The sequence below is a fragment of the Sciurus vulgaris genome (assembly GCF_902686455.1).
Source record: "Sciurus vulgaris genome assembly, chromosome: 8".
Taxonomy (NCBI): domain Eukaryota; kingdom Metazoa; phylum Chordata; class Mammalia; order Rodentia; family Sciuridae; genus Sciurus; species Sciurus vulgaris.
Window position 1 is genome coordinate 133,214,320 of NC_136468.1, and position 26,492 is coordinate 133,240,811.

Genomic DNA, 26,492 nt, shown 5'->3' on the forward strand with positions numbered 1-26,492 from the left:
GCTTATTAACCTACTGCAGGAGAAATATTCCTTTTCTCTGTAGCACGCAGTCTGTGTGGTGGTGGGAAAGGAGCATCCAGGGAGGGGCCAGGATTTGGCCTGAACGAGGCACAGAGCCGGGTGATGTATGAAGAGTCACCTAGGGGGGCGGAGGCGTCAGGAGGCAGTTTGGGTGTGTGGGACAAGGACGGACACCAGCTGACCTGGGCTGTGCCCAGGGTGACTTGAGGGTACTTCTGGGAGTGGCAGTCCTCTGGCTTCCCGCCCAACTTGCAGTGCAGACAGCAGGGTGGGTGAGTCCCCAGCCGGCACAGGCCCCCTCTTGGGCCCTCGCAATCGGCCATGGAGCTGAATGGGCCGACCTGAGTCCCCCTCCTGCCACACGATGCGCTCGCGGATGCGGCGCACACACGCGCGGGCTCTTGCCTCAGCCCTCCCGCCCCTCCTGCCAGACCCGGTTTCCCAGGGAGCATTTCTGTAGCAGTCTGAGCTGGAGAAATCTGGTCTCCCCCCTGCAGGACATAGCATGGCCCCCTTGCAGGGAGGCACCTGGAAGATGGAAACAGGGACAGGGGGCTCCTTTCTGAGCACTTCCACCCAGCCCTGAGTGTCTGTGCTGGGGTCTCTGTAGCAGGGCTGACCGGGCACCATGGAGCATAGAGAGAACAAACTAGAACATGCAGCATGGAGGCGTCTCAGGAGCCAGTGCCCCCGCCTCTAGGCTGGCCGCAGCTGCCTCCTGCAGGCACATCACTGTCTTGAAGAGGTGGGCAGATGCTATGGTAAAGTGACATAGACTTCCTGGCCTGGGGAGGGGCAGGAGATTGTAGCACAGGGAGAGGCTACGGAGGGCCCTGCTTCTAGAACACGCAGGGGCACTCTGAAGAAGAACGGGCTTGGTCTGAGGCTTGCCCCTAACAAAGAAATGTTGGTGGTGGTCACTCACTTGTTCAGTGTGCTCACTGACAGCCTCCTAGGCAGGGCCCTGGGCAGCTGCAGGAGACTGGCCCTTCCCGCCTGGAGTTCAGTCAGACAAGGGCCAGCAAAGGCCTGAGGGCAGCTGTGCTTATGTGTGCCCACGGTGTGCACTGGTCTCAGAGCCTGAAGGCAGGCTCAGGGCTGAGGCCTGCGTGGAGTGTCCCCCCTCTCCCACTGTCCCGTGTCCTGCCCTCCTCATCAGCTGTACCTGGTTCCCCACCAGGCACCCAGCGCCCTCGTCTGCTGTCTAGGAACACAGCCCAGGGTACATCTGGCCTTGGCACCTTCTGGCCTGCTGAACCCTCCGCTGAGGCCCTCTCTCCCAGACCCTGCAGGGGGCCCCATTTTCTGGGTCATCTGTGAGTAGGACCTGGGCCAGACCTTGCTGAGCAGGGACTGAGGACAGAGGCCTGTGGTGCTGGCTCACCTGGGGCATGGTGGCCTTTCTCGGCCTTCTCTGCTCTGCTCAGCACACACTCCTACCTTCTCAAGATGCTTCACCAGGTACTTTCACCTCCCAGGGCCTCTGAGCTGCAGCCAGGCCACCCTGGGGGCATCCGCCTCCACCCCTCATACCCTGGTTCGGGGTCCCACAGCCTCTTGCTGCTGGGGCTTCCTCCTCCTGGGTCCTGGCCAGCTCTTGGAAAGCGCCTGGCAGGCAGAGTGTGGCTCCCGCTCACCAGGACCGTGCTGCCCTTTCCTCCCTCGCCCCAGCCCTGAGCACCCGCTCTGGGTTCTGAACCGGGAACTCCTATTCTAAGGAATGGAGCTGGCTGAGGTTTGAACCTGGGTTTTAGGGGACCAGTGGAAAATTAATTGGCAAATCCATTACATCCGAGTAGCCAGAGCGGCCTCAATTCAATTAAAACGAGGGCTCTGGGGCCGTTCAGCACTGCTCCTGCACAGCCATCTGCACACCAAGGTGGCTCCTTTGGGCGTGAGCACTGTCAAACGCATTTTAAGTACTTATTCAATAAGCGTCAGCGCTCTCCGTCTGCTGCCTCCTTAATTACCAGGTGCCTGCTCCCTCCCGGGCTGCAGGGACCCCTGCTCGCCCAGCCCCAGAGGAGTCTGGAGCCATGTGCGGCTCCTCTCCTGGGTGTGTCAGGTTCACTGCCCAGGTGAAGGGTGACAGCTCGTGGCTCCACACGGAGTCCCAGCCTGCCCACGACCTCCCATGGGAACCGCAGAGGCAGTGGGTGGTGCCGCTCCTCTGCTCTGCTGTAACACACGTGAGACTCTGGTCAGTCTGAAGATGTCGCCGTGGAGAACCTGGTGCCAGCCACCTGGGTGCGGGCTCTTCCTGCAGACTTGTCAGGGGTCAGGATGAACCCTAGCCAGGCGGTCAGTGGGGCAGGCCTGTCATGGGCTCATGGATGAAGAGGAGAAAAGACGGCCCATGCACAGCAGCTGCTCGGCTGGTGCGTGCCGAGCAACACCCTGGAACGCCTTTCCAAATGGCTCTGCACCCTCAGACAGCCTGCGGTCCAAGCCTATTTCCCCAAAAATGCCTGTGGGTCTCACGTGTTCACAGAGAACCTCCAGAGCTCTGAGGATAGAAAACACCGCCGCAGAAGGCACCAAGCCCCTGCCGCTGGAGGAGGCGAGCAAAGGCCAGGCCACCCCTCACTTGGCAGGGGAGTCACGTGGGTGGGCGCCGGGGCTGCCTGGCTGTCTTTGGAGTCTGGCAGATCTGGATGCTAATGCTGTCATTTTCTAGCTGGGAGACCCTGGGCAACTGATTGAACCTCTCTGAGCCTCCATGTCATAACACCGCCCCGGTGGCCGTGGGAGGACACAGGACAGCCTCAGCTCAGCGCCGTGCCTGGTGAGGAGTCAGCTCCCTGGGTCTCCATCTCGGGGGCTGCAGTGGGGATGCGACGGGTGTCTGTGGCAATCCGGGCCCCCCCCCCCCCCCCGCTTCTTCTCCTTCCTCCTTCCCGTCCCTCTTTCCCTGCCATCCATCAGTGAACAAGACCTGCACCTACTGAACACAAGGCACCAGGCCAGGCTCCTTGAGGGATACAGAGAAACCACGTGCAGCTTGGGCTCTGAGAGGGTGGGGACCCCTGCAAGGAGAGGTGGCGACTCCCTGCACCAGAGAAAAGCCAGGGGACTTCAGAGAAAAGAGAAACTGTTCCCAGCTGGGGCACCTCGGGACAGACCAGTGACAGATGCTGTGTTCGAGATGGTACCTCAGGGGAAAGCCCTCTGTGGCCTCATCCCCATGTCCAAGCAAAGGCCCTGAGGTAGAAAGACAAGTCTGGGTTCCCTTGGGTTCATACAGAGGGGCAGGGGAGAATGGAATAGGCGGCAGGAAGTATGGAAGGGTGGGACAGTGATGGCTTCAACTCACTGGGAGCTCCAAGGCTCTGAGCGAGTTAGATTAGAGAGGAGAACAGAGGGACAGAGGCCTGCAGCCAGCTGTGGGGAGAAGCCACACCCAGAGAGGGACAGACATTCTGCCTCTGATAAGTCAGGAGACCTGGGCGATTAATCCTGCCCCGGCTGCCTTGCAAGGCCATCCGAGCTTGAGCTGCGAGCACAAAGAACAGCAGTGGGGATGGAGGGAGGCGGAGCCGACGTTGCAGGGGCGACCCGCAGCTCTCAGCAGCTGAGGGCATTTGGGACATGGGACTGGTGGACGTGCAGGGGCCATAAGGAGCGAGGGGCTGCAGGGCCTAGTGCTCGGGCCCATGGGAAACCACAGCGAGCCAGCAGGCTCAGGCTGTCTCAGAGTGCCCAGGCCTTGCTAGTCTACAGCCTCCCATCCGGCTGGCCTGTCTGCACTGCCTGCCAGCCTGTGCTGATCCCAGCGGGCTGGGTGCTCGGGCAGACTCCACTCCTCCTCTTCCGCCTTGCCTTCCCTCTACAATGAGTCTCTCGTCCGTTTGTTTATCTTTTATACGATCTTGTACCATTTGTGTTTTGGTCAACTCAAATCATTTCTGGAACAAGAAAGCACACAAATAAGTGGTAAAGAAAACAGTGCTTGTAAATTAAACACTACCCTAAGATATCTTGGCAAGCCTGACACTCAGTGGTGACCTTTGGGGACTGCTGTGTTGTGAACGAGCTTGTCACTACTTGCTGGACCTGCCTGCACAGTGGCTCCTGATGGCTATTTCCATATCCCTCTCCTGCACCTGCGTGGTGTCTGTGCTGCAGGGAGAAGCACGCACCAAGGGGAGGATGGTGTGCAGGGCCTGGGGGCCTGCGCCGGGGCAGGTGAGGAGGGCCCTGGCTGCACTTGCTCGTGGGAAGCCAGGATGGGTCAGTGAGGCAGGGTCACTGAATCCAGCTGCTGTTGGCCAGGGGGCCCTGCCCAGAACTGCCCAGCGTGGTGGATTCAGAGCAGGTCAGCCTGGGAGAGAACAGGCGGCACGTGCCATCTCCAAAGAGCAGGGGGCAGGACGGCAGCCAGAGAGTCTGATATGACTGGTAGTCACTGTGCATCTGTGTCAGTCTTTCCAGGATCTGGTGGCCTGCAAGGAGAGAAGCGTCCAGCAGCCCACTCAGGTTTCTGGTCTTGGTCTTTTGGGTGGGTGACTGAATCTCCCCCAAAGAACGTTGGGTGCCACAGAAATCTCCAAGGCAAGGAGCGGAGGGGAAGAAAGGACCCCTGCACAGCGGGTGCCACCCACACCTCCGACCCTGCAGCACACAGGACAACTCCAGCAGGCCGCGCCTCAGTTCTGCAGACTGAACAGAGGAGAGGCTCCCTGGGACTGAATCCCACACACACGGGTCTGTTGAGACAGACCAAGTACGATGCATGAAGTTCTAACGAAAAGTAAAACAGATAAGAGGCTCAAGGTGACCGACTCACTCAGGCATGGCCAGGTTTCAGGCCACGGTGTGCCAGGCGCCAGGGCCAAGGCTCCCCACACTCTGCCTCACCTCAGCAGGACACCTGGGCCCTGCATGGACAGCACCTGCCTCCACGCTGACTACCAGCCCCACTGCCTGGGGCCACGCAGAGGTCCACACACCCACGCAAGGCGTCATGTGCAAGGCAGGAGCACAGAGAGGGTCACGCACAAGCACAGGCCCTGGCTGGCCACGTGGTCCTGGTGGGGACAGCTGACTGCTCTCCAGTCATCCTACCCCTGTCCCCTCCATGCCTTCGGGAAACCCTCCCGCTGCCCTGCAGGCCGGGCTGCTCAGCTCTGGGCGGCCCTCTCCACTGCCAGGGCCTGAGCTGGTGGGAGAGAGGGGGAGGGCCTACGGAGGCCCTGCCACTGTCCTCTGCTGTTGAGATTCTCATGGGACCCCCAGCAGGGTGCACACATCTGGGCCTGCTCCTCGTGGGCACGCAGACCACACGGGGCCAGGGCCTTTTGCTGCGTCTCTCCTCTCCCTATACACAGTCCCTGAAGCTGGCCCTGTGGGATGGAGGGCTCCTCTCCCCTTGGCCTGAGTGACTTATTCCCCCAGCCCTTGTGGGCACCAGCGAGCGTGCAGGGTGCTCGTGCAAGCTGCAGAGACCCGAGGGAAGCTCTGGCCCAGCTGTGGCGCTTCTCTTGAGAAGGGGGAGACACACCACCTCTTTGTCCTCTGTTTAGTCTTTAGTCACTAATCTGGGCAACAGGAAAGCCCCTTTCTGCTTAATGTCATGCATACAGCGTAAGGTGGAAAGCATGTCACACCAGCAGTAGCAGTGGCAGTCAGAATATTCCTCTAGGATGCTGGTCCTATGACCCTAGGCTGTGCCCCACTAATGCCAAGGTGCTACTGAGAATCCAGGTGCAGTCAAGAGCTGCCCTGTCTTTGCCCTCTCTTCTGCAACAGATATAATCTGCTGATCCCCCAGGTGCAGTGACAGGCCCCTCTACCACACGCGCACACACACACACACACACACACACACACACTCATGCGCACTTGCTTTCCACTCCTCAGCCCGAGGCTGCTGCCCTGCCCTCTGGGACCCACTCTGGGGCTTCACTGCCAACCAAAAGAAAGTTCCTTATTTTTCGTTCACTAGTGATGCCTGCCCTGGGCTTAAAATGCAAAAGCATTTTCTGCCAAAGTGCACAGGCAAGAAGAAAAATAGCAGCTGCAGAGACCTCCAAAACAAAAGCAGGACAAAGCCCAGATCCTGTAGTGGCAAGGGAGAAACTCTGAAGCCAAGCCTCACTGGACTTGTGTTCGCTACAGCAGCCGCACTGCCAAATCAGCCGGCAAAGAGCTCAGGAGCCAAAGGGCCAAGGAGTCCATAAAGTCCCTGAGCCAGGGAGTCCCCAGAGAGGGCAGCCAGCGCCTCCAGCACACGAGGCCCATGCATGTGGCTGCTCCCCTTCTCTGTGGGGGTGGCAGGCCCTGGTCACTGTGAGGAGTCTGCAGGAAAGCCACTTCTGAGCTGTTCTGTGCAATGACAAGCCACACACTTCTCAGCTCAGCTCCCTGGCCCTCGAAGGGGCAAAGAGGGGGCATGGGAAGGCGCAGACTGCAGGCAGCTGGCAGGAGTGACGGGCCTCCATCCTTCCTGCCTGTGCGCTCAGCTGGAGATGAGGCGGCCTGGCAGGTCACCAGGGCTCGCACTGCTAGATGGCAAGGCTGCCGCTGCCCCTGTGGGTCCCTGGCTGCAGCTCCCCGCCCGTGTGCTTGGAGGCCTGTTCCTGGCCTCGACAGGAGGCAGCAGAGGACATTCAGGGCGCCGACTGACCTTAAGGGCCCTCTGCAGTGAGGGTGGACGAACATAGGCTGCTTCCTGCCCAGTCAGCCGCCAGCAGCCTCAGACAGGCCAGGGCGGGATGGTCTGCAGAGGCCCTTCCTGCAGGGCACTGAGGTCTGGCAGCTCAGCCCCTGCCAAGGGAGCTGGGTGCAGAGTGGCTGGGCAAGGGCTGGCCCGCAGAGTGCTGTGGGCCTTGCTGCTCCCTATTGGGTTCCAGGACTGGGCCAGCACTGCCCGCCTTGCTGGGGATCCAGAATTTGTCATTTTAACAAGTTAATCTGTGACATCATGCTTGTGGTGGCCTGCTCCGTCTCAGGACAAAACCATCTTTCTAAAATGAACAATCCCAAAATCCACACCCCCATCGACCCAGGACTGATGAACCAGGTTTCAGACTCACCTGACTCCACCTTTCCTTGACCCTGGAGTGCCCAGAACCCTGAGGGGACCAGCTCCCCACTGCATAGGCATCCGTGATCAGGTGGCATGACGTCTGATGGCCTGCCATCATGGCGTGAAACGAGAAGTGGACAAAGTATGTGACTGCAGCCCAAGGCAGCCAGCAGCGCCTCAGAGGCCAGGTCTGTCCCCCATGTTATCTTAGGAACTGGAGCTCAGCATTGCTCTTCCCCCTCTACCCAGCACAGCGAGCCACCGTGTGAGCAGGGCCTCCCCAGGTTAGGGAGCTGCCCTTGAATTAAGGAACCCTGCAGGGTAGGAGGCTGTCCCTGTTCCAGTGTTGAAGAAACCGAGGCCCACAGGGTGAAACTGCCCCATCCAGCGCCACACGGCTGAAAAGCAACAAGGCCAGAGTGTGCCCTGGGCCCTTTGTTCTCTGGACAAGTCACATCCCCTGGCAGAGCTGTGGACTCCTGCCTCCCAGGACCCCGCAGAGCCAGGATGTGAGTCCAGTCCCACCCCAGACTCTGGCTGTGTCCCTACACAAACCCAAAGCCTCGAGGGACCCTTGGAAGGTAGCAGGGAAGGGGGCTGAGGGCGTGGGCTGGCTGGGTGTTCCGACCTCCTTTCTAACCACGGTGCCGGTTCTCAGAGCCCTGGCCCTGGCTCCCTTCCCACTCAGCTCAGCCCTGGGAAAGTAAACACACGTTTGTCACCCCGACAGCAGAATAATGAGAGGAAACCAGGGCCTGGAGGAGGAACAGGGAGGGCACTGAGTCCACAGGGATGCCAAGCAGAGTCTATGTCCCACCCGCACACAGCCTCTACTGCCCAGGTCCAGGGCCAGCCAGCTGCCCTTCAAAGGCAGGTCCTGGGGCTGAGGCACAGGCCCAGAGAGTCTGAGGTGTCTCTCTGCAGCAGTCTGTCGAAATGTGATGCTCAGGTTGCTGCCAGGTAACTGAGTGACAGCGTGAGAGGTGCCTCTGCTGATCTGGACCCAGCCTGGTCCCACACCTGACAGAAAGGTGAAGGGCTGGTGGTCTGGCCATTCCAACTCACCCCAAGGCTGTTAAGGCCCATTTGTCGGGGGCTGGGGCGACTGGGTCTGTCTGGGTCTGGACAAGCTTGCTGCGAGATCGGTCTCTCTGTTCAGCCAATGCTGGCCTTGGCACTGTCCCTGACTCTGAGTCCCAGGTCAGGAAGCAGCACAGGTGCCTGACGTGCAGTTACCTGCGCAGGATGTGAAGCTACTCTGGTTTCTGCCTGGGTTCGGCTGTCGGCTCAGAGGCATGAGGAGAAACAGCCAGCCACGCTGGGCTCCCAGCCCAGCCAAACCAGGACTGTCAATCAGGCCTGTAAGTGGTCCCTCGCTTGAGCTGGAGGTGCTGCTGTAAAGCAGAGGCCCTGACCAGCCTCACACTCACTTCTGCAACTGGGTGATGAGGGCCAGAGCCCACCCAGCTGGAAGGCGTGTGGGCTGCGGACGTGTCACCTGGGCTCAGAGCCCCTGCCCAGCCCCCTACACACCTGTTCACCAGGTTATTGCGGCGAACCATTCGCAGAAAGCCGGTGGGGTCGGTGACTGAGTTGAGCTTGTTGTTCATCTCTTCAAATTGCTGGTCCATGACGTCGCCAGCTTCACTCTCCGTCTCGCTGTTGGCGCAGGCCCTGCGGAGGAAACAGCAGAGAAGGGAATCAGAGAAAGGATGTGCCCAGCTCTGAGGCTGGGCGTGGGGGAGACACCTGTCATTCAGGAGGTTGAGGCAGGAGGGTCACAAGTTTGAGGGCAGCTTCAGCAACTTAGCGAGGCCCTGTCTCAAAAAAAAAATGAAAAGGGCTGGGGATGTGGCTCAGTGGGAGAGCGTCCCTGGGGCTCACCCCCGGTACCACAGACACACAGAGAGTCAGCTCTGAGGTCCCATGCCACCTGCCACTCACAAACCCCAGCACAGAGGCATCCTGGTGCCAGGATCTCACCCAGCCCTCCTCGGTGGCCCAGAAGCCCTCCCCACATATTGCTTCTCACACTGAGCTCTGGGTAGTTGCTCAGGGGCTGTGGGCCCTGCTCAGCTGAGACCTCTCTATAGACCAGAGCCCTGTGTGGACAATCATTGCCCTCCCAGGGCGGCACGTACAGCCACACCCCAGCTGCCCTGCCCTCTACAGGGGCCAGCAAGGCACTATCCCCACACTAGGGCTATGCTCTGTGTGGCCACGGGACAATCCTCCCAGCACGAGGTCCAGTCCAGTTCCTTCCAGAAACAGAAATGGAGTACCTATGCCATGCGGGCTAAGCAGCCTGGAAAGGCAATTTCCAGATGGGCAGACAAACACCCTCAGGAATGGCCACCATGCCAGGCCGTGTGGACATGGACTGGCTTGCACACTTGAGGAAGGCTGCTCGGTGGCCCTTTTCCAAGCTCAGCGTGAGGATGTGACCATTTTTGAGTTGATGCATATTCCCTTATGACAGACTCTACCAGACACCTTGCAATGTGTCTTAAAGGGTCCTCCTCGGCAGAACCTTGATTTATCAGCAGAATAAAGCTGACGATGGCAGCCACAAGGAGGGCTGGTGTCCCGGGGAAACCTCCTGCACACCAGCCTCAGCACCGCACAGGCTTCCTCGACACGAGTCCTGCCCTCCCTGGCATCCGGATCATACCCAACTTTCGGAGGTGCCTGGTGACATCTCCACAATAGCCCAGCCCATAGGACCACCTCCTCCACGGCTTCCTGCTGAGAGCGGTGAGGTCAAGAGGGGGGCGCCAGGGCCCTGGGGGGCCTCTCACATGCCGGGCAGGTGGGGCTCTGGCAAGGTGGCCCTCTTATCTGTGTGGGAAGAGTCTTGGCACGCGGAGATATGGGATTATGGTGAATGTAATGCGCTTCAAATGGCAGGCTGGTGACTCCTGTGACAGAGAGGCTGAGAAATGAATGCCTACGGGATCTGCTTAGTACACTCCATGTGGTACATGCACCCAGGCTACAGTAGAGCTTGACTTTACGTCCCCCTGACTGGCCACAAGGTGCCCAGACATCTGGCTAGTCATGATTCCGGGGGTGTCTGTGGCAGCACTGCAATGAGACGGACCTCTGCATTGGCAGAGTGAGCGGAGCGAGACCCTGCCCCGTGTGGGTGGTCTCCTCGGACTCCGAAGGCCGAGAGGAGAGAATCCGGTCTGTCCTGTCTTCTGAGTTCAGACTCAGACCTGGGCCAGAGCCATGGGGTCGACTCTCCTGGGCCTCCAGGTCCCCAACTCAGACTCTGATCATGTGAGCCAATTCCTTGTAATGAATCTCTTACTTCTTGATATAAGTATTGAACATATACATGACGATTCCTATTTGTACATATTTAGCATATAAGTGTGCACGTTTCTCTATTTATGCAGGTACATATATATATTTATACACACACACATACATTTATCTTTTGTTGGTTTTGTTTCTCTGGTGGGTGCAGACAAAGGGCCCTGGTAAGAATCCCCAGAACCACCCTGATGGTTGGTAACCCCTGGGCGTTGCCTCCCTTGCTTTTAGCCACGCTGCCTGGAGTGGCTCTTCCGACACAGGATAGTGCCTGGCACGCAGCGGGATAGCATGTGCTAATGTGCAGAGTACTTTTACACAGACTTCATTTTACCTGGATGACAAGCCTGCGCAGTAGCTCTTATTAGCTCTTTCTTGGACCTCAGGAGATTGAGGTTCCAAGGAGAGGAGAAACGTGGCAGGAGCCCTGCAGGCAGGGCAAGCCACCCCTCCCGCCTCCCCCATCAGGCTCCATGCTGCTGGGGTTTGCCTGGAGGAGCGGGTGGGATACAAGGAGGAAGAAGGAAGAGTACAAGAAACTTGCAGCATGTAAACAAATCACCAGGGCTTCCACAGTGCTGGAGAGGAGGGGGTCCAATTTCCCACTGGCCCTGAGCAGGCGCAGAGGCCAAGGCTTGACTGCTCTCTGGGAGTGGAGGGCCCTTCCCAGAGACCCTGGTTATCACTCAACAAGCTCCTCTGTCCAGGGACACATTCATCATCTGAATGCGACTGCCTGCTCAGAGCTGAGAAATCTGCTTGTCATTCAGTGCTTTGCAAAGGGGAGAGGAATTGGCTGGGGCCAGTATCGCCTCCATTATCTCACAGTTCCACTGAGCTGTCAGCCGCAGACTGAGCCCTCAGAATCGCATGCTTAATGGGGTTGTTTCCTATTTCCTGACCCTTTGAAGTATTAACACCGAAGGGGAAAACAAACATGAGATGTCACCGATAAGGGAATCTCCCATTTACAAAAGGAGCCTTGTCCCTCGCAGCGATGTGAGATGGCACCTCACACCATGTGGTTACCACAGGCCACAGGGCTGAGGGGCCTAAGAGAGGAAGGTCAAGCATGCCTGCCTTCGAGGCACCTGTGCCCAGGAGGACTAGAAAGCTCGAGTTCTACTTCTTTTTTGAGATAGGATCTATGTTGCCCAGGCTAGCCTTGAACTTGTGGACTTAAGTGACCTTCCCTCCATGGCCTCCCGAGTGGCTGCGTTCTTCCTCTTACTATCCAATCTATTACAGTTAGCAGCTCCTTATCTTAAACCATGCCTCATCAAATGGAATGATCAAATGGAGTGGTTTCACAGGCCTGTGTTGATACTGACTGCTGCATACTACTGTCTGCTCGCTTAAAATATAAAATAAACCCTATTACCAAATCCTGGGAGGGACTGAGACAAGGAGGTCATGCTTTGGTGCCACTCCTGCATTCATGCACACACTGGCTGATGGACCGACCCTCCGGGCTGCTCGCTGGGTGACCACTGGGTGCATTCCCTGGCTGGGACGACTTCACGTGTAGATGGCCCTGGGCTTGGGAAGCTCAATGGACACACTAACCTCTGCGACCCGGAACGAGAGGTGGCACATGGCAATGGTGAGCAGGCACGCGTGGCATGCGTGTTACACAGGGAGACTGGACGGTGCTGGGGCTGGAGAGCGGGTGTGAGACGACACATGCGCAGACCAACAGCGAGGGTCCCTGGGCGCCCCCTCATGAGCACGATGTGCAACACACGTGTGGTCCCAGCTCAGCAGGGAGAGACCAGAGGGCAAGGTGGGAGGAGTGGGAAAGACAGCCCTGACACCCGGCCCCCAGCACGGGCCCGGGCCCTGCTGCTCTCTGCTCCCCACTGCTGCACTGTGGCCTGTCCACCCTGGCCCCTGCCCACCTGTCCTGCCTCTGTACTTATTGGCCACACTGTGTCCTTCCCTTGTGTCCCTCCCTTGTGGCTCTTTTGGCTCCAGGGTCCAGCTTGGACTTTGGTCCTTCCTACCCTGGACCCTGGAGGGAGGTGGAGGACTCTGCTCTTGCTCTAGTCCCAGGCCCAGGGTTGGGTGCCAGGCTGAGGTTCAGCCGTCGTGGTCACTGAGAACAGTTGAGGGCAAAAGGTCAGCACAGCACAGGCTGGCCTAAGTGAGGGCAGTGATGGGCACGTTGGCAAGGGCTGAGAGGGGCAGTCCAGCGGTGGGCAGCTGCTTCCCCACAGTGCCCACACAGCCTGCCAGTGTCTGTTCCAGGGACCCTGTGAGAGGCCCAGCCCGCCTGCTCTGGGGAATATAAATCACACCGTCACCAGAGGCAGGATCCAAAATGCTGTTCACATGCGGCTTTCCCTAGAGATGGAAATGGCCATGAATCAAGCCCCGCGGAGCCGAGCCAAGCTCATCCTGTTCTTGGGGACAGGGCTTGGCAAGAGGCTCCAGAGAGGATTTTCATTTGCAAGCGTGGCCTCCCGATCTCTCCAACTGCAGCCTCTCTGTCTTCCCTCTGACGGTTTCGACTGGCGCTCCACAGAGGCACGCTTATTTATGTCCCAGCATCCCCTGCTGACTGATTCTTCCTCCGCTCCCCGCCCCAGCGCTAGGCTTCGCTTGCACTGACATCTAGCTATGTGCTGAAGACCAGCCACTTCCAAGCAGGGCCGGAAAGTGGTGAGGAACCCCATCTTCAGTTTCCTGTGCACAGGGCTGGGGCAGAGCCTACACCACCAGCTCTGCCAGATGGAAGTCACCAAAGGCAGCAGGACGCCCCTTCTCTCAGAGCAAAGATGTCCCTGCAGCGGGCGAACCTTGAAGCAGCCAGCAGTTCCTTTGTCACACTGCAATCATTCAGAGCCCTGCTCTGGGAGACTGGGTCAGACCGCATGGGGCCCTGGCTCGGGGGATTCTACAACTTGGAAGCAGAGAACGTCTCAGAGGTGTGAAAAGGGGCACAGAGGCCGAGCACCACGGGCACCTTCTGGGTCGGACGCAGGCTGAAAAAGCCTGTTTTCCCCAGAAGCCACTTAACCAGAGGGACAGAAATCAGACACGAGACTCCAGAACCCAGCATGAGACCTCTGACACTCTCCTGGGTGCACTTCTTACCAGCCTGTTTTTTCATGGTGACTTAGTAAACTTTTAAGATAAAAGGAGCTTGAGTCTGACTTTGGGGGAAGCGAGGAACGGAGGGGACATCCTACTCCATGTCTATCTCAGTAGGAGAAGAACCCAAGAAACGGAAGTGATGTGAGTCTTTAGAGCAGGAATCAGGTCACGGGCTGGGCGGGAAGGGCATGGTGGGTAGACAGCTGAAACTGGCCCCCTGACCCACAGGCCTCAGGTTCCTAGTGCCAAGTGTGCAGCTGGCGCCCCTCTTTCCCCTTGCTGCTGACTAGACCAGAGTGGACTCCTGCCTCAAGCTTGGCCAGTCAGACTCCATTCCTCAAAAGCTGAGGGCAGAGGTCAGGGACAGCAAGTGTGACGTTGCGGCTAGCTCTGTGAGCTTTGGGTGAGTGCAGGAGCCACGCGCAGTGGCTACTCCCTCTGGGATGGGAGCAGAGAGAATGTCCCCCATCCCACTGTAAACCGCAGGTCCACAGGAAGTGGATGAGCAGCAGCAGGATCCGTTGGTCCCACACAGCCCAGGACTTCTGACAGCTTCCTCCTCTGGGCAGGCTCGCCCTGGAGCTCAGACTCCCTGCCTGTGACCTTGCTAGAAACCTCCCCTTGGTCTAGACAAGTGTTTGAGAGGATTGCTGGGTGACAGGGGCAAGGGGTGTCCCACTGTTCCATGCTGGTGCCGCAGCTCCCCGTGGCTCCGACATCAACCAAACATGGAGGCACCTGGCAGTGTCAGTGGGCAGACAGAGTGGGCACACACAGAAAAGGCATGCAGGAATCTTCCAGGAGGGCAGGGACGACCCGAAGGCTGCTTACCTCAGAGAGTCCCCGCAAGCTTGCTCACGTCAGATTCCAGAGGCCACACCCAGGGAGCAGAGGCCCAGGGAGACCCGCTGCTCACACCTGGGAACAGCTGCTTATCAGAAAACCCAGCCCGTCAGACTCGTCTCTGGAGACGCTGATATTTGGATGAAACTAGATTTAATTCCTTGCTCCTGGGTGTCACTCTAGAAATTGCTTTTCTCTGTATCATCGCAAGACTGTAATCCACACTATTATTCACAGTTATTTATAGAACGAACCTTCTGTTGGTCTGAGGGCAAATGATTACATTTACCCTTCAGAAGTGGATGCGTGTGTGTGCACACACACAGGATCAATAAATTCTGTGCTTTGATTGTTAAACTGGCAAAAGAATAAAAGTCCTCTTCCGAAGTGCTTTATTAAGAAAATTATTAGATTTTTTTTTTTCTTTTAAAAAAAAGGCTTCTGGGCTTTGGGATCCAGAATAACTGCAAATTTTATTTATTTATTTTTTTTTGGTACCAGGTATTGAACCCAGGATGCTTAACCACTGAGCCACATCCCCAGCCCTTTTATATTTTATTTAGAGACAGGGTCTCCCTCGGTTGCTCAGGGCCTCACTAAGTTGTTAGAGCTGGGTGTGAACTTGCAATCCTCCTGCCGCAGCCTCCTGAGCGCTAGGACGACAGGTGTGCACCACCGCGCCTGGCAGCGCTGCACAATCAACTCAGAGGCGTCTGAGTACCCAGCTTATCTCATGGCCCGGAATCATCTAGTCTGTACCTGAGTGTTAAGCTGAGGCATACAGGGTTTTTCCTAGCTTCTCTTCTCTCAGTAAACACAGTGAGCAAACAAACGAGGAGGGCCCCCTTCCGCTGGCTTGCTATGCTGCATGCGTGAATCAGAAAGACTGGCTGACTGGAAGGCCTCACTGCTTGGCGTCCTCGTTTTGAGATCTTTGTGGGAGCATTGGCAGCACAGTGCTGTCCTGACAAAGTGGCTCTCGAGGCTCTTGGCATCCGCTCGGTTCAGTCACATCAATATAACCCAATCAGCCCAGATGGACGCCGCTCTGCGGTAGAAAGAGCCAAGGTCCTGGAATCGGGGGGGGGGGGGGGGGGCGTGAATCCATGCCTTCTGGACACTTGGGAAGGGCAAGCCAGCCTCCTCCTCACAGGCAGAAGTGGGTAGTGGCAGGATTGATGAACAGGGGGCTTTGGCATCTAGCCGACACTGCTGGACTTGAGGGACACTGTCCTTTTCCTGCTCTGTGACTACGTGTGTAAGTTGAATGAGAATCCAATGCACATACATATGTGCACAGATGCATCCAGTGAAAAAACTCCTGGCTACACAGGCTGAGCACCACATGGGAGTCTGTGTGAAAGTCCCCTGAAGGGGCAGCCTGTGTGAACCAAGGTTGCCACTCTGCGGTCCTACAAGTACTTTATGGATTTTTTTTTTTCTTTTCTTTCTTTCTTTCTTTCTTTTTTTTTGTACCAGGGATTGAACTCGGGGACACTCAACCACTAAGTCACATCCCCAACCCTTTATGTATTTTATTTAGAGACAGGGTCTCTAACTTTGCTAAATTGCTGAGGCTGGGTTTGAACTTGCGATCCTCCTGCCTCAGCTTCTCGAGTTGCTGGAATGACAGCCACGCACCACCGTGCCTAGCTTAATGGATGTTTTTGCTATACCAATACTTAGTGTGCTTTTCTTGGTGAAAATACCAAAGACTAGAAGATGGTATGGCCACTTAATCTTTGCTTTCTTTTAATTCTGTGGTAAATGCTTTGAACTCATTCAAAAGGCGAGTGAGTGAGAATGTGAGCGCTCCCCCCTCAAAGGCAGGTGCACGCATGTTTGTGCGCATGTGTGCACAGGCAGCAGGACATCAGAACTCCTTCCAAACAGAGGCATCAGCACAGTAACGATCAGATACCAAGGGCCAGGCACTCTGCCTCGCCTCCCTATGTACAGATGCCCAGGAAATGGCTGGTGCTGTCCCAGGGGTGCTGGGCCACCCCAACCCGGCTTCTTTGGGGAAGGAAGGAGGAGCCCCACCTCCCACCCCACGCTGGCAGAGGCACCATTCAGAAAGCCTGGAGTGCACCCTGGGGTAGGAGAGGGCTTCAGAGGGCTGAGCCTGACCCTACAGTCAGTTTCCTTGGTCACCTGCCCTGACCCACCAGGCGCCAGGCTGCAGAGGGACTGGCCTGTGCTGGCAGTTTCCTGGGGTCAGGTATGCAAGTGTCTCCTGTGGGCCAGCTGTGGCCCATCTCAGATTCTGCAGAGGCCACCTGCAGAGGCCAGGGGAACCACACCAGGTGCCAAGGGCCCAGAGGAAAGGCACGTCTCCCCTAGTCCAGAAAGTGGTAGGGCCACAGAGGCAAGCCTCCATTTTAACCATCTGCCAGACCAGAGTCCCCAAAGCCACCTAGCCAAGCAGAACTCAGTACTATTTCCTTACTCACCTCCACCCAGCCGGGGGCAGCAGTAAGTGAGGGGGAGGCAGGCCCACCCGCCCTCCTCAGGCTTCCAGCCCAAGCAGCCCAGGTGGACACATCCAAGGTGATACGAAGAGGAATTTAAGTAGCCTCTTAATTTCTTTGATAAAAAGAGTAGATCCTGGGCTTGGGATTTCCTGGTCCGGGAAGTCGCACTGCTCTCAGGCAGGAAGGCACCTTGGCCTTCTCCTGGAGGCAGGCTTTGGCTCAGATTGCAGTGAATGGTCTGCTCCTTCTCCCTCCTCATGACAGGACCCTGCACCCCCGCCACCCACCTGAGCCATCAGACACCCACGTGGGAGCCTTCTTCTGACTGGACTCCTAGTCTCCGAGCAGGTGAGGTGTCCAAACCACCTAGTCCAGAATGGGGTGTGGCATTCACCCAGGCCTCTAGGTGGCCTTCAGAGTGCTAGATGCCTCAGGAGAGCCTGCCCACCTACCTTCAGGAGGGGGCGGAAGCAGACAGAGGCCACAGGCCAGGAGCTGCTAAGTGTCCGAAGCACGGGGCCACACATCAAGGCAGTGCTGCACGCTGAAGGGAGGCCCTTCCTGTCTTTCCAGAGACAGGGCACTTGAAAGGAGTCAAAGAATGACCCAGGACTGGGGAGGGCGAGGGTGACAGAGAACGAGATTGGGGAGGAGGAAACACCAAAAGAGAAACAGAAGTGGCCTCCAAGGTAAAACCAGCCACGGCCAGAGCAATCGGTGAGCCAGCACGCTGGCCAGCTTCGGCTGCAGGACCCCTGGGTGCTGTCCAGGTCCAGAAGCCGGGGCAGCAGCACGGTGCCCACGCCATGGTCATCTTTCAGATCGTACCTCCGCCACTGTGTGACTGCAGCTGGCTTGTCCAAACCAGTGACCCTCCTCTCCAGACACACGTGTGCCCCTGCTTTGCTCCAGATGGAGCCCCCACTCCATCAGCCCTGGTCCACCGTGTGGAAACCGGACCCGGCACGTGGAACTGGTGCCCTCCCTCCAGGACCAGCCTTGTCCTCTAGAGAAGCCCGGAATGCCTCTGTCCAATGCCAGCTCTCTCCTGTGAACCTCCAGTGCCTGCAGGTGAGTGGCCCTCAGGTTGAGGACCGTGCAGCCTGCTTGACTTTGCCCTGGCTGGGTGGCCAGGTATGGAGTCAGGGCCCTTCTCTGGTCCTCACAAGGCCTAGAAGAGGGCCCAAGCTCCAGCAGAGCCCAGCACAGGCTGGGGGGACTCTGGAGGGCCTCCCTGACCTCATGACCGACGCCTGAGAGACTCGCCACAGCCCCAGCACCCTTGATCAATATGCTGTGCAGAAAATCCTGTCAATAGGCTAACCTCCGTGTCTCCCAGAGACCCAAGCCAGTGGCTGGGAAACCAAAATGTGTCCCTTAAGCAGTGGTTTCAAAGCAATTGTTAGATGCCTTTCATCCATTTCCTTTCCAGAACCCTGAATACTCTTCCTGTGAGGTGCCCAGAGAGAGGGTGGATTTTTACAGAAAGACTTAAAACATTTTTTTTTTTTTTTGTGCAGGGTTGGCTGGGGTCAGGTTCCTGGAGCATTAGAGGACACTGTGCCCTTGAAGGCAGGTCCCAAACCCGCGGCACTTGGCTTCTCCTTTCCCCACTTTGGCTGGGACGGTATGCAGGCTCCTGATGGCCCTGCTTCGCTTCACCATGGGGTATGTGTGTGCACGCATAACGTGAGGCTGCGAGTGTGCGTCTGCAGCAGGTGGACGGAGGGGCACAGATGAGTGTGTGTGAGGTATCTCATGAGGGGTGCATGTAGGAGAGAGGGCTGAGGGGCAGGCGTTTAATCAGGTGAGTGGCCCCGAGCCCTCTCACTGAGCATCTGAAGTTAAGTACTGTGTCTAACCTGTGGCCCCCAGGGTTGAGACGTGCTATTGATAACACCCACGGTCAATTACCGAGTGCCGGGTCCTTCTCACGGGCGACCCTCAGTCCTATGGCCCAGCCAGGAGTCGGATGGTCCTAGTTTGTAACAGAAGACTGGGAAGAGAGCTTAGAACTGGGCGAGAAGGAGGGAACCTGAGTCCAGGCCCGTGCCTTCCCACGACACCCTCCAGCCTCTGAGGGCTCAGAAGCCCACACGGGACCTCACTTTCTCGGGGAATCAGGGGCAGAGAAGCTCAGGTTCACAAAAGCATCTGCTTTACATCAGCTGTCCCAGCAGCTCCAGTCGCCAGGGCCACGCGTGCATTTGATTTCACTGGATTCTACGTTCCTGTGTGAAACACAGGGTCTTATAACAGAAAATGGCCTTTAAGGCCACTCCGAGGGCCACTTCCCTCGGCCACTAAGAGCAAAGATGCTCTGGGAGGAGCGCGGGGTGCATGTGCTGTGTACTCAGTCTTCTGACGTCAAGGGGCAAGGCTGTGGAGCATGGGCATGTGGCTCACCAGCTGCGCCCACAGACCTGCAGTCAGTGTTTAAGGCCTTCCATCTCCTACAATTGCACTAATGCCAGTTACATTAAAAAGCCGACTGACCCCATAACAAATGAAAGAGAGGCGAGGGTGGAGGATAATGAGACCAAGATAGCACAGCTCCTACTGGGCCTGCTCATGAAGGGAGTCCTGCAGAGGCCTCCCTCAGCACTGTTCTGAATGCCACACACGCCATAATGAACACACATCCTCATCCACCGTGATCCCTGATGGGGAAAATCGGAGGATGTGCAGCACTCTACTTATAATCCTCCAAATTAGGTAGATTGCACACATTAAAATTTCTATACAAATAATGTCATGAGAGTCACCAAACCAAGTCTATTTGGTCTCCATAATAGGACCACTTACCTGAGAGCACCAAGTGTGCTAGGCAAAGACCGGGGCGAGGAGCTATTCGCAGAGACGATGCAGAACCCACAGGGGCTTCCCTAGATCTTCCTGAGACCATTCAAAACTGGGAAGAGCGAGGTGGCAGGGGTGTGACCCTGTGCCTCCCTCCTCATCCCACAGTGTGTGGACAGTGGTGTTTGTTAATGTCCACACTGAACTTTGGGTGGAAATGGTTCCCGGCTTGTCTGCAGCGTTTGCTCCCTGGTTTCCAGAAACACTGTTTTTTTTTGAAGCAAGTCAGAGTAATACAGGATTTTCCTTTGTTAATATCGAGGCCTCTTACCCTGGGGGAGACCCGGTCCCCTCTCTCTCCAAAGCACATTCCCTTCTTGCTCTAATTGGATTTTCTGAAAGGACCCCTTTCCCCTTCTCTCTTCCAGATGCTGAAGATACAGCAGTGTACAAAAAGCCCCTGGCTGGTGTCGTTCTTGTCTTTTTCTGCCACATTAACCCGGTAGGGGGTTTAACAGCCCGAGATTTTGAAAAGCTGTTGTCAAGTCGTGAAAGCCCCCAACGGCAACTTAAATGGTTATTAGCTGGTGGGAAACGTCCCCTGCATTCTAATACCTCCATTTAAATAACAATAATAAAGAAAATAATAACAATAAGAGTAAACTCCCATGCCTTCACAGCCATGATTATACCCTACCACCCACAGTCCACACAGTCTACAGCGAATTTATACGGGGCCTGGGGGTGAGGACGCGGCTTTTGGCTTGGTGGGCATGCCTGATTTTGCAGCCAGCCAGCAGGGGGCACCAAAGCCATCTAGCAGCTAAACCTGAGCTTCCACGACATCCCAGATAATTCCTTTAAACAATCCACGGCATAGACAAAAGAGCCAAGGGGGTTCCTTGCTCTATTAAAAGCCCTGAAACACATGTATTTGCCAAATGGAAAGGTGCAGAATTAATTGGAAAAGAGATGGAATTTGTATTCCTCAGCTCCCTTGGGGGTTTTATAATTAATAAATATTTGTGAAGCCTTTGATAAGTATGAAGTACCATATACGTGCTAAACAAAACAAGCTTTTTCAGGTGTCAGAATGTACACACACTGTGTTCTGCGTTAGATGTGAGACATGGAAATTAAGAATAAGGGCACTAATAGTGCCATACAGTGACCCTGATCATGTGGCAGGTTTTTCCCTAAATCATTGCTTCCTTCACAATGATCCATTGAGGTAGACATCAATGTTATTCCCATTTTATAGATATTTGTTAAAAGCCCCTAAAAGCTATGTGAGATTCCGTCACTTGTCCCAGGAGGCCCAGCCAATAAGCAGAAGAGCCAGATTCAAATTGGTCTTTCTAGCCCACCCTTCCCAACTCCAGACTGGTGTTTTCTACAGCCCTACTCAACAGCCAGCAAGACAAGATGGATGCATTCCTTAGGCCAAGGATTCCCTGGAAGAAAGGGCAACACAGGAAAAGACCAGCCTTTCTCAAGAACAATTAATGAAGTATAAATTACGTAGGCAATACAAAAAAACTGATTTGGCTATAGGGCTTCTAAAATAACATGTCGAGTGGTTTTATTTCCTTATGTATATTCAATACTTTATAAAATGTCTACAGATGTGAAAATTATAGTAAATATGTTCTGTAGTCTTAATTGCTAAACAATTACAAAGTAACTAAACAAGAGGTGGCAGGTTGCCCTGTGGCTTTATCCCTCTCGTTCTGGAGAGGAGCAAAACCATAAAGTCTTCTTCGACACAACAGGTTTCTATGGTTACGCGAGACGTAAATATATTATATGTCCTGTGCGACGTGAAAAGACCAGCCAGGCGCTGTGTGCCGCAGACCCCTGGAGGGAGCACGCTTGTGTGGATGGCTCTCCACTGCCAGCTAAATATTTGTTTCTGGGTTTACAATGGGTAGGAGGAGGAATAAAAGCCACTGGTACTAGAGAGACTGTCTCCATAGCTCAGCAAATGTGTCGGCATGATGGCCACAAAGAACTGCAGGAAACGAAATGGCTTCTGCTTTGTCAGGCTTGAAAGCTGGTCCTCAGTGAGCCCTGAGGGCCAGGCTTTGTCCACCTCCCCTCTGGATGCAGATGGCCCATCTTCTCGCACTAGTCCTCTGCACAGGATCCGCATGGGTCCAATTTATTCTGCTGGTAGTCTATTTTTATTTTTTCAGTCTTAAAGAAGAACAGGGTAATGGATCTTGAGAAACCATAAGAAAAGTAGCTTCTATGTCAGATAGGATCGGGGTGGAGACCCCTGCATCTGGAATTTACTATTTGCATCCTAAGAAGTGGCAAATTGTGGGCTGGGGAGATAGCTCAGTCAGTAGAGTGCTTGCCTTGCAAGCACAAGGCCCTGGGTTCGATCCCCAGCACCCCTCCCCCCCCAAAAAAAAAGTGACAAATTGCAGTATGTCATTAGGACTCAAGATGAAAAGTATTGGAAAATTCACATTCAAAGAGCAAGGGTAATAAGAGCTTAAATTTCTGCAGGGTGTTTTTGTGGCAATGTTGAATGAAGAAAGGCAGCTGCCCCTTGAATGGAATTGCTAGATCTCTGAACTAGGTCCTCCTGACCAGGCAGTGCACACTGCTTCCTGCCCTTGACCGCATACAAGCCAGGGGCTCTGGAGTCCAGGGAGGAGCTTACAGGGGCAGCTGCATTCCTTTTTTCACTTTTAATGTTTAGAGGAAAGACAAGGAAGGGCAGAGCAACAGTTCCTAGAAGAAAAAGAAGCAAGCTGTTCTGGAAAGACAGGTTTTACCAGGATAAAGTACACACTGGTATCCTTTAGAGCAAAGAGTTGTGCTACTGAGGGATACTTGATTTTAGGGATTTTAAAAATATATTAGCCAGGTGTAGTGGCACACACCTGTAATCCCAGGGGCTCAGGAGGCTGAGGCAGGAGGATCGCAAGTTCAAAGCCAGCCTCAGCAACAGTGAGGCCCTGAGCAACTCAGTGAGACCCTGTGTCTAAATAAAAGACAAAATAGGGCTGGGGATGTGGCTCTGTGGTTGAGTGCCCCTGAGTTCAATCTCTGGAACCAAAAAAAAAAAAAAAAAGAATATATCAAACAATCCTTTTAAATATAAAAGCATACTGATGCTTATTAGCCAGAAAAAGCCTCAAATGAATCTCTGATACATTTGTGGAGTCCAAGGGATGATCGGCCTTAGGAAACTGCACAGGACCCCCATTAGGGAAGACAGGGCACACAGGCAGGGTATTGGCCCTCCTGGAGAGGGAAGGCTGGATTCCTGCAGCAGCTCCTCAGGATCCAGAAATGTGGTGGAGGCAGGAAGGGAGAGGGACAATGGCATGAACCAAGGACGGGCTGCGGTGATCCAGGTCGGCCTGTGTGTCGCAGCCTGCTGGCCAGCGAGGCCTCCTGACCAGAGCTTGGACTGATCTGAAGACATGGAAACGGAGGCCGAGGCTGTGCCGGGGTCCCGCCTGGGTCTGGGGCCATCTCAGCGGGCTGCTACGTGTGCCACATGCACAACACAAAACCAACATTTCCCGGCTGAAATGTGGAGCTCCAAGTGTGTCATTTGGATTTCATTTTAAAGTCGGCATTTGAGTCCTGTCTCTGCCCAGATGAAAGGAGAAGGGGTTAGGACCAAATCAGGGATGAGACGGGAGCGTTGCAGAGGACAGAGCAGAGGGAGAGCGGAGATGGCTTTCAGCACATCCATCCATGCGCCATCTCGTCCCTGTGCGTAACGTGATCCTCCTGATGTGCAGCCAGAGCCCCTCTGCGGGCTCCCTCCAGCACTGCCCTGCCGCCATCCCCACCCGGCTCCCGTCACTGCGCACCCTCAGAACATTCTGCCCTCTTTAGACAGCCCACGACTCTCCCTGCCACCAAACCCTGCGGACTGTCAACCTCCTCCACCACGGCAACCCGCTGGCTAATCCCGACTGGCTTTGAGCATGCAGAGTCCTTCATCTAACCGGCAGCATTCCAGGGTCCGATTCCATAAAACCTCAGATCACTTCAGTTTAACAGAAGAGCTGAGGGAGCACCCACAGAGAAGAGGGCTCCGACTTTGAGTGCACTGTGTTTCCGGAGCCACAAGTTGTGGCAGATCCGAGTTGGTCTCACACCATAGCATCTCTTTGTAGTTCAGGGAGTCTGGCAGTGTGGGAAGCGTGGGTAAAGCCACGACACAGCAGTGCACTCACTGAACAACAGGTACTGTCTATTCTCTCCTTCAGCCCTCTAATATTTGCTGAGCTCCTCCGTGTGGAGTCAAAGACAACACTGACGGTCTCTGCCCTCCGCAGCAGGAAGAACAACACTGGGGGACCACTGGGCAGAGGGACACTCACGACCATGCCCTGAGCCTTCAGGGGTCTGTGCAATAGTTAGTGGAAGAGGCGAGATGGACACAGCCCAAAGAACAGCCCTAACGGAGTGACAGGGGTGAGACGCAACAGGGTACGGCGTCACAGGCCACCAGCGATGACGGTCCTCCAAGAACAGGAGAGAAGCAAGTCTCTGGAAGGGTATCATGGAGTCAGACGAACAGAAAGAAAAGAGGAGGCAAGCTCTGCTGAATGTCTGCCATGGGCTAGGCTTTGCCAGGAGGTTCCTCGTCATAACCTTGTCCCACAACCCCTCTATGAGGTCGAGATGATGATCACTGCTCAGAGGAGAAGAGCGAGTCTGAAGCACACTCAGCTGGCCCTGATGACACAGCTGGGACTCAGGGCCCAACACCTGATTCTGAGCTGAATGCCTCTCCATGGACTCTGTCCCCCACCAATCACTGTCATTGGTCCATTCAAGGCCACCCAAGCAGCCCACACCTGTCACTCATCGCTGTCATCCCCACTCATTCCTTTTGCCCACGGCAACTACTCTATGTGCTCATGGTGAATCATTTTGCCTGAATTTCTCTCTCAGAATCTGTATATGTAGCTATTTTAATCCTGCCTCTAATATTGTCTTATATAGTTCACTCTCGTATTTTCCCACATTTTATATGTTTATGATCTGATGATGCAGCTTTGTGTATTTTCCCAAAATTTTATTATGAAAAAATTTAAACCTAGCTGGGCGCAGTGGCACACGCCTGTCATCCCAGGACTTGAGAGGCCAAGGCAGGAGGATCCCGAGTTCAAAGCCAGCCTCAGCAACAGCAAGGTGCTATGCAACTCGGTGAGACCCTGTCTCTAAAAAAGTACACAACAGGGCTGGGGATGTGGCTCAGTGGTTGAGTGCCCTTGAGTTCAATCCCTGATAACCAGCCAAATAAATAAATAAGCCTAGAAATGTTTAAAGAATTGTAGTGGATACCACATACCTACTGCCTTGATTCTATAATTAACATTTTAATAAAACTGCTTTATTGCATATCTGTCTTAACTATTTTCCTCTTTCCATTCATCCATTCATTTCACATTTGGATGCAATTCAAAGTAAATTACATATTTCAAATAAAGTTCCCCTAAGTATTTCAGAAGGCATATTGTCAGCTAGAGTACAATATTTGTTTAAAGATTCTAATATAAAATGTATATACAATAAAAAATAATGACATAAAAGGAACTGCCCACATCTTAGTGTACATTTGTTGAGATCTGACAAGACCATGCACTTGTGCTCATAAACCCTATTGAGAAATAAAACATTACCAGTCACCTCAGAAAGTTCCTTCGTGACCCTTCCCAGGCCATTCCTGCCCTGCCCAGGAGGCAAGCATTGCTCTGACTTTCTTCCACCAGAGCTTCATGAAGCTGGTTCTAGAACTCTGTACTGTATAGACTCTCCAGTGCAGTCTTCTTTCCACTCACCGGTGGTTCTGAGATTCACGGTGTTGGTGTCTACACTTATGGTTTGTCTGTTCCACCTCACTGTGAGGACCACTTCACTGTATTACTGTGGCACGGTTTGTCAGTCGATCTCCTACTGAGACACCCAGCTGTTATCTAGTTTGGGGGTTTAGGAATAAAGCTGCTAATAATATTCATGAAGAATTCTTTTTGTGAACATATATTTTCATTTCTCTTGGGTAAACACCTCAGAGTGAAATTGTTGGCCCATCTGGGAGGTATAGCTTTAGTTTTGTAAGAACTGAAGCCAGGCAGATTGGCACACACCTGTCATCCCAGCTAGTGAGGAGGCTGAGGCAGGAAGATTACAGGTTTGAGATCAGCCCGGGAAATTTAGCAAGATGACCCTGTCTCGACATAAAATAAACACGCCTATGATGCTAGCAGGAGGATCATAAGTTCAAAGCCAGTCTCAGCAACTTAGAGAGGCCCCAGGCAACTCAGCAAGACCCTGTCTCTAAATAAAATATAAAAAGGGTTGGGGGTATGGTTCAGTGGTAAAACATCTTTAGGTTCAATCCCCAAAGCCAAAAATAAATAAATAAAAAATAGCAATTAAAAAATAGATGAACGTTCCAGTTCCTCTATATCCTCACTAGCATTTGTGATGTCAGCTTTCCAAATTTTACTCCCTCTAGTGGTTTCTTCTTGTGCTTTAAATTGTACTTCCTTAAATGACTAACAAGATTAAGTATTTTTGATGGTCATATCACCATCGCATAACTTTTTAAATGAGGTGTCCTGTTCAGATCTTCCCACATCTTAAAATTGGACTGCCTGCTCCATTGTTTACTGGGTTGCAGGAGTTCTTCACACATCCTGAGTGACATTCCCCTGTCAGATGCATGATTTGTGGCCTGCCTCTTCATTTCTTTCATGAAATCTTTTGATGAGTCTAAGTGTTAACTGATGACATCTAATTGATCATTTTTCTTTTATGGTTATTGTTTCCTATGACCTCTCTACCCCTAATTCAGAGGGTACTCTGAAAGTTTTATCAGCTTAGCTATAGCTTTTCAGTCTATGATCCCTCTTGAATGGACTTTTATCTTT

The 26,492-nt window shown here is 54.4% G+C and overlaps 1 protein-coding gene across 6 annotated transcripts in view; it reads right to left on the bottom strand.

The window, feature by feature from the left end:
- TTC28 (tetratricopeptide repeat domain 28) overlaps positions 1 to 26,492 on the bottom strand; it is a 603,016-nt gene that overhangs the window by 28,349 nt on the left and 548,175 nt on the right. For all 6 annotated transcript variants that reach the window (XM_079151218.1, XM_079151219.1, XM_079151217.1 and 3 more), the window contains one exon: positions 8,582 to 8,722. In XM_079151218.1, coding sequence (XP_079007344.1) covers positions 8,582 to 8,722 — 141 coding nt within the window. The remainder of the gene's footprint in view (positions 1 to 8,581; positions 8,723 to 26,492) is intronic.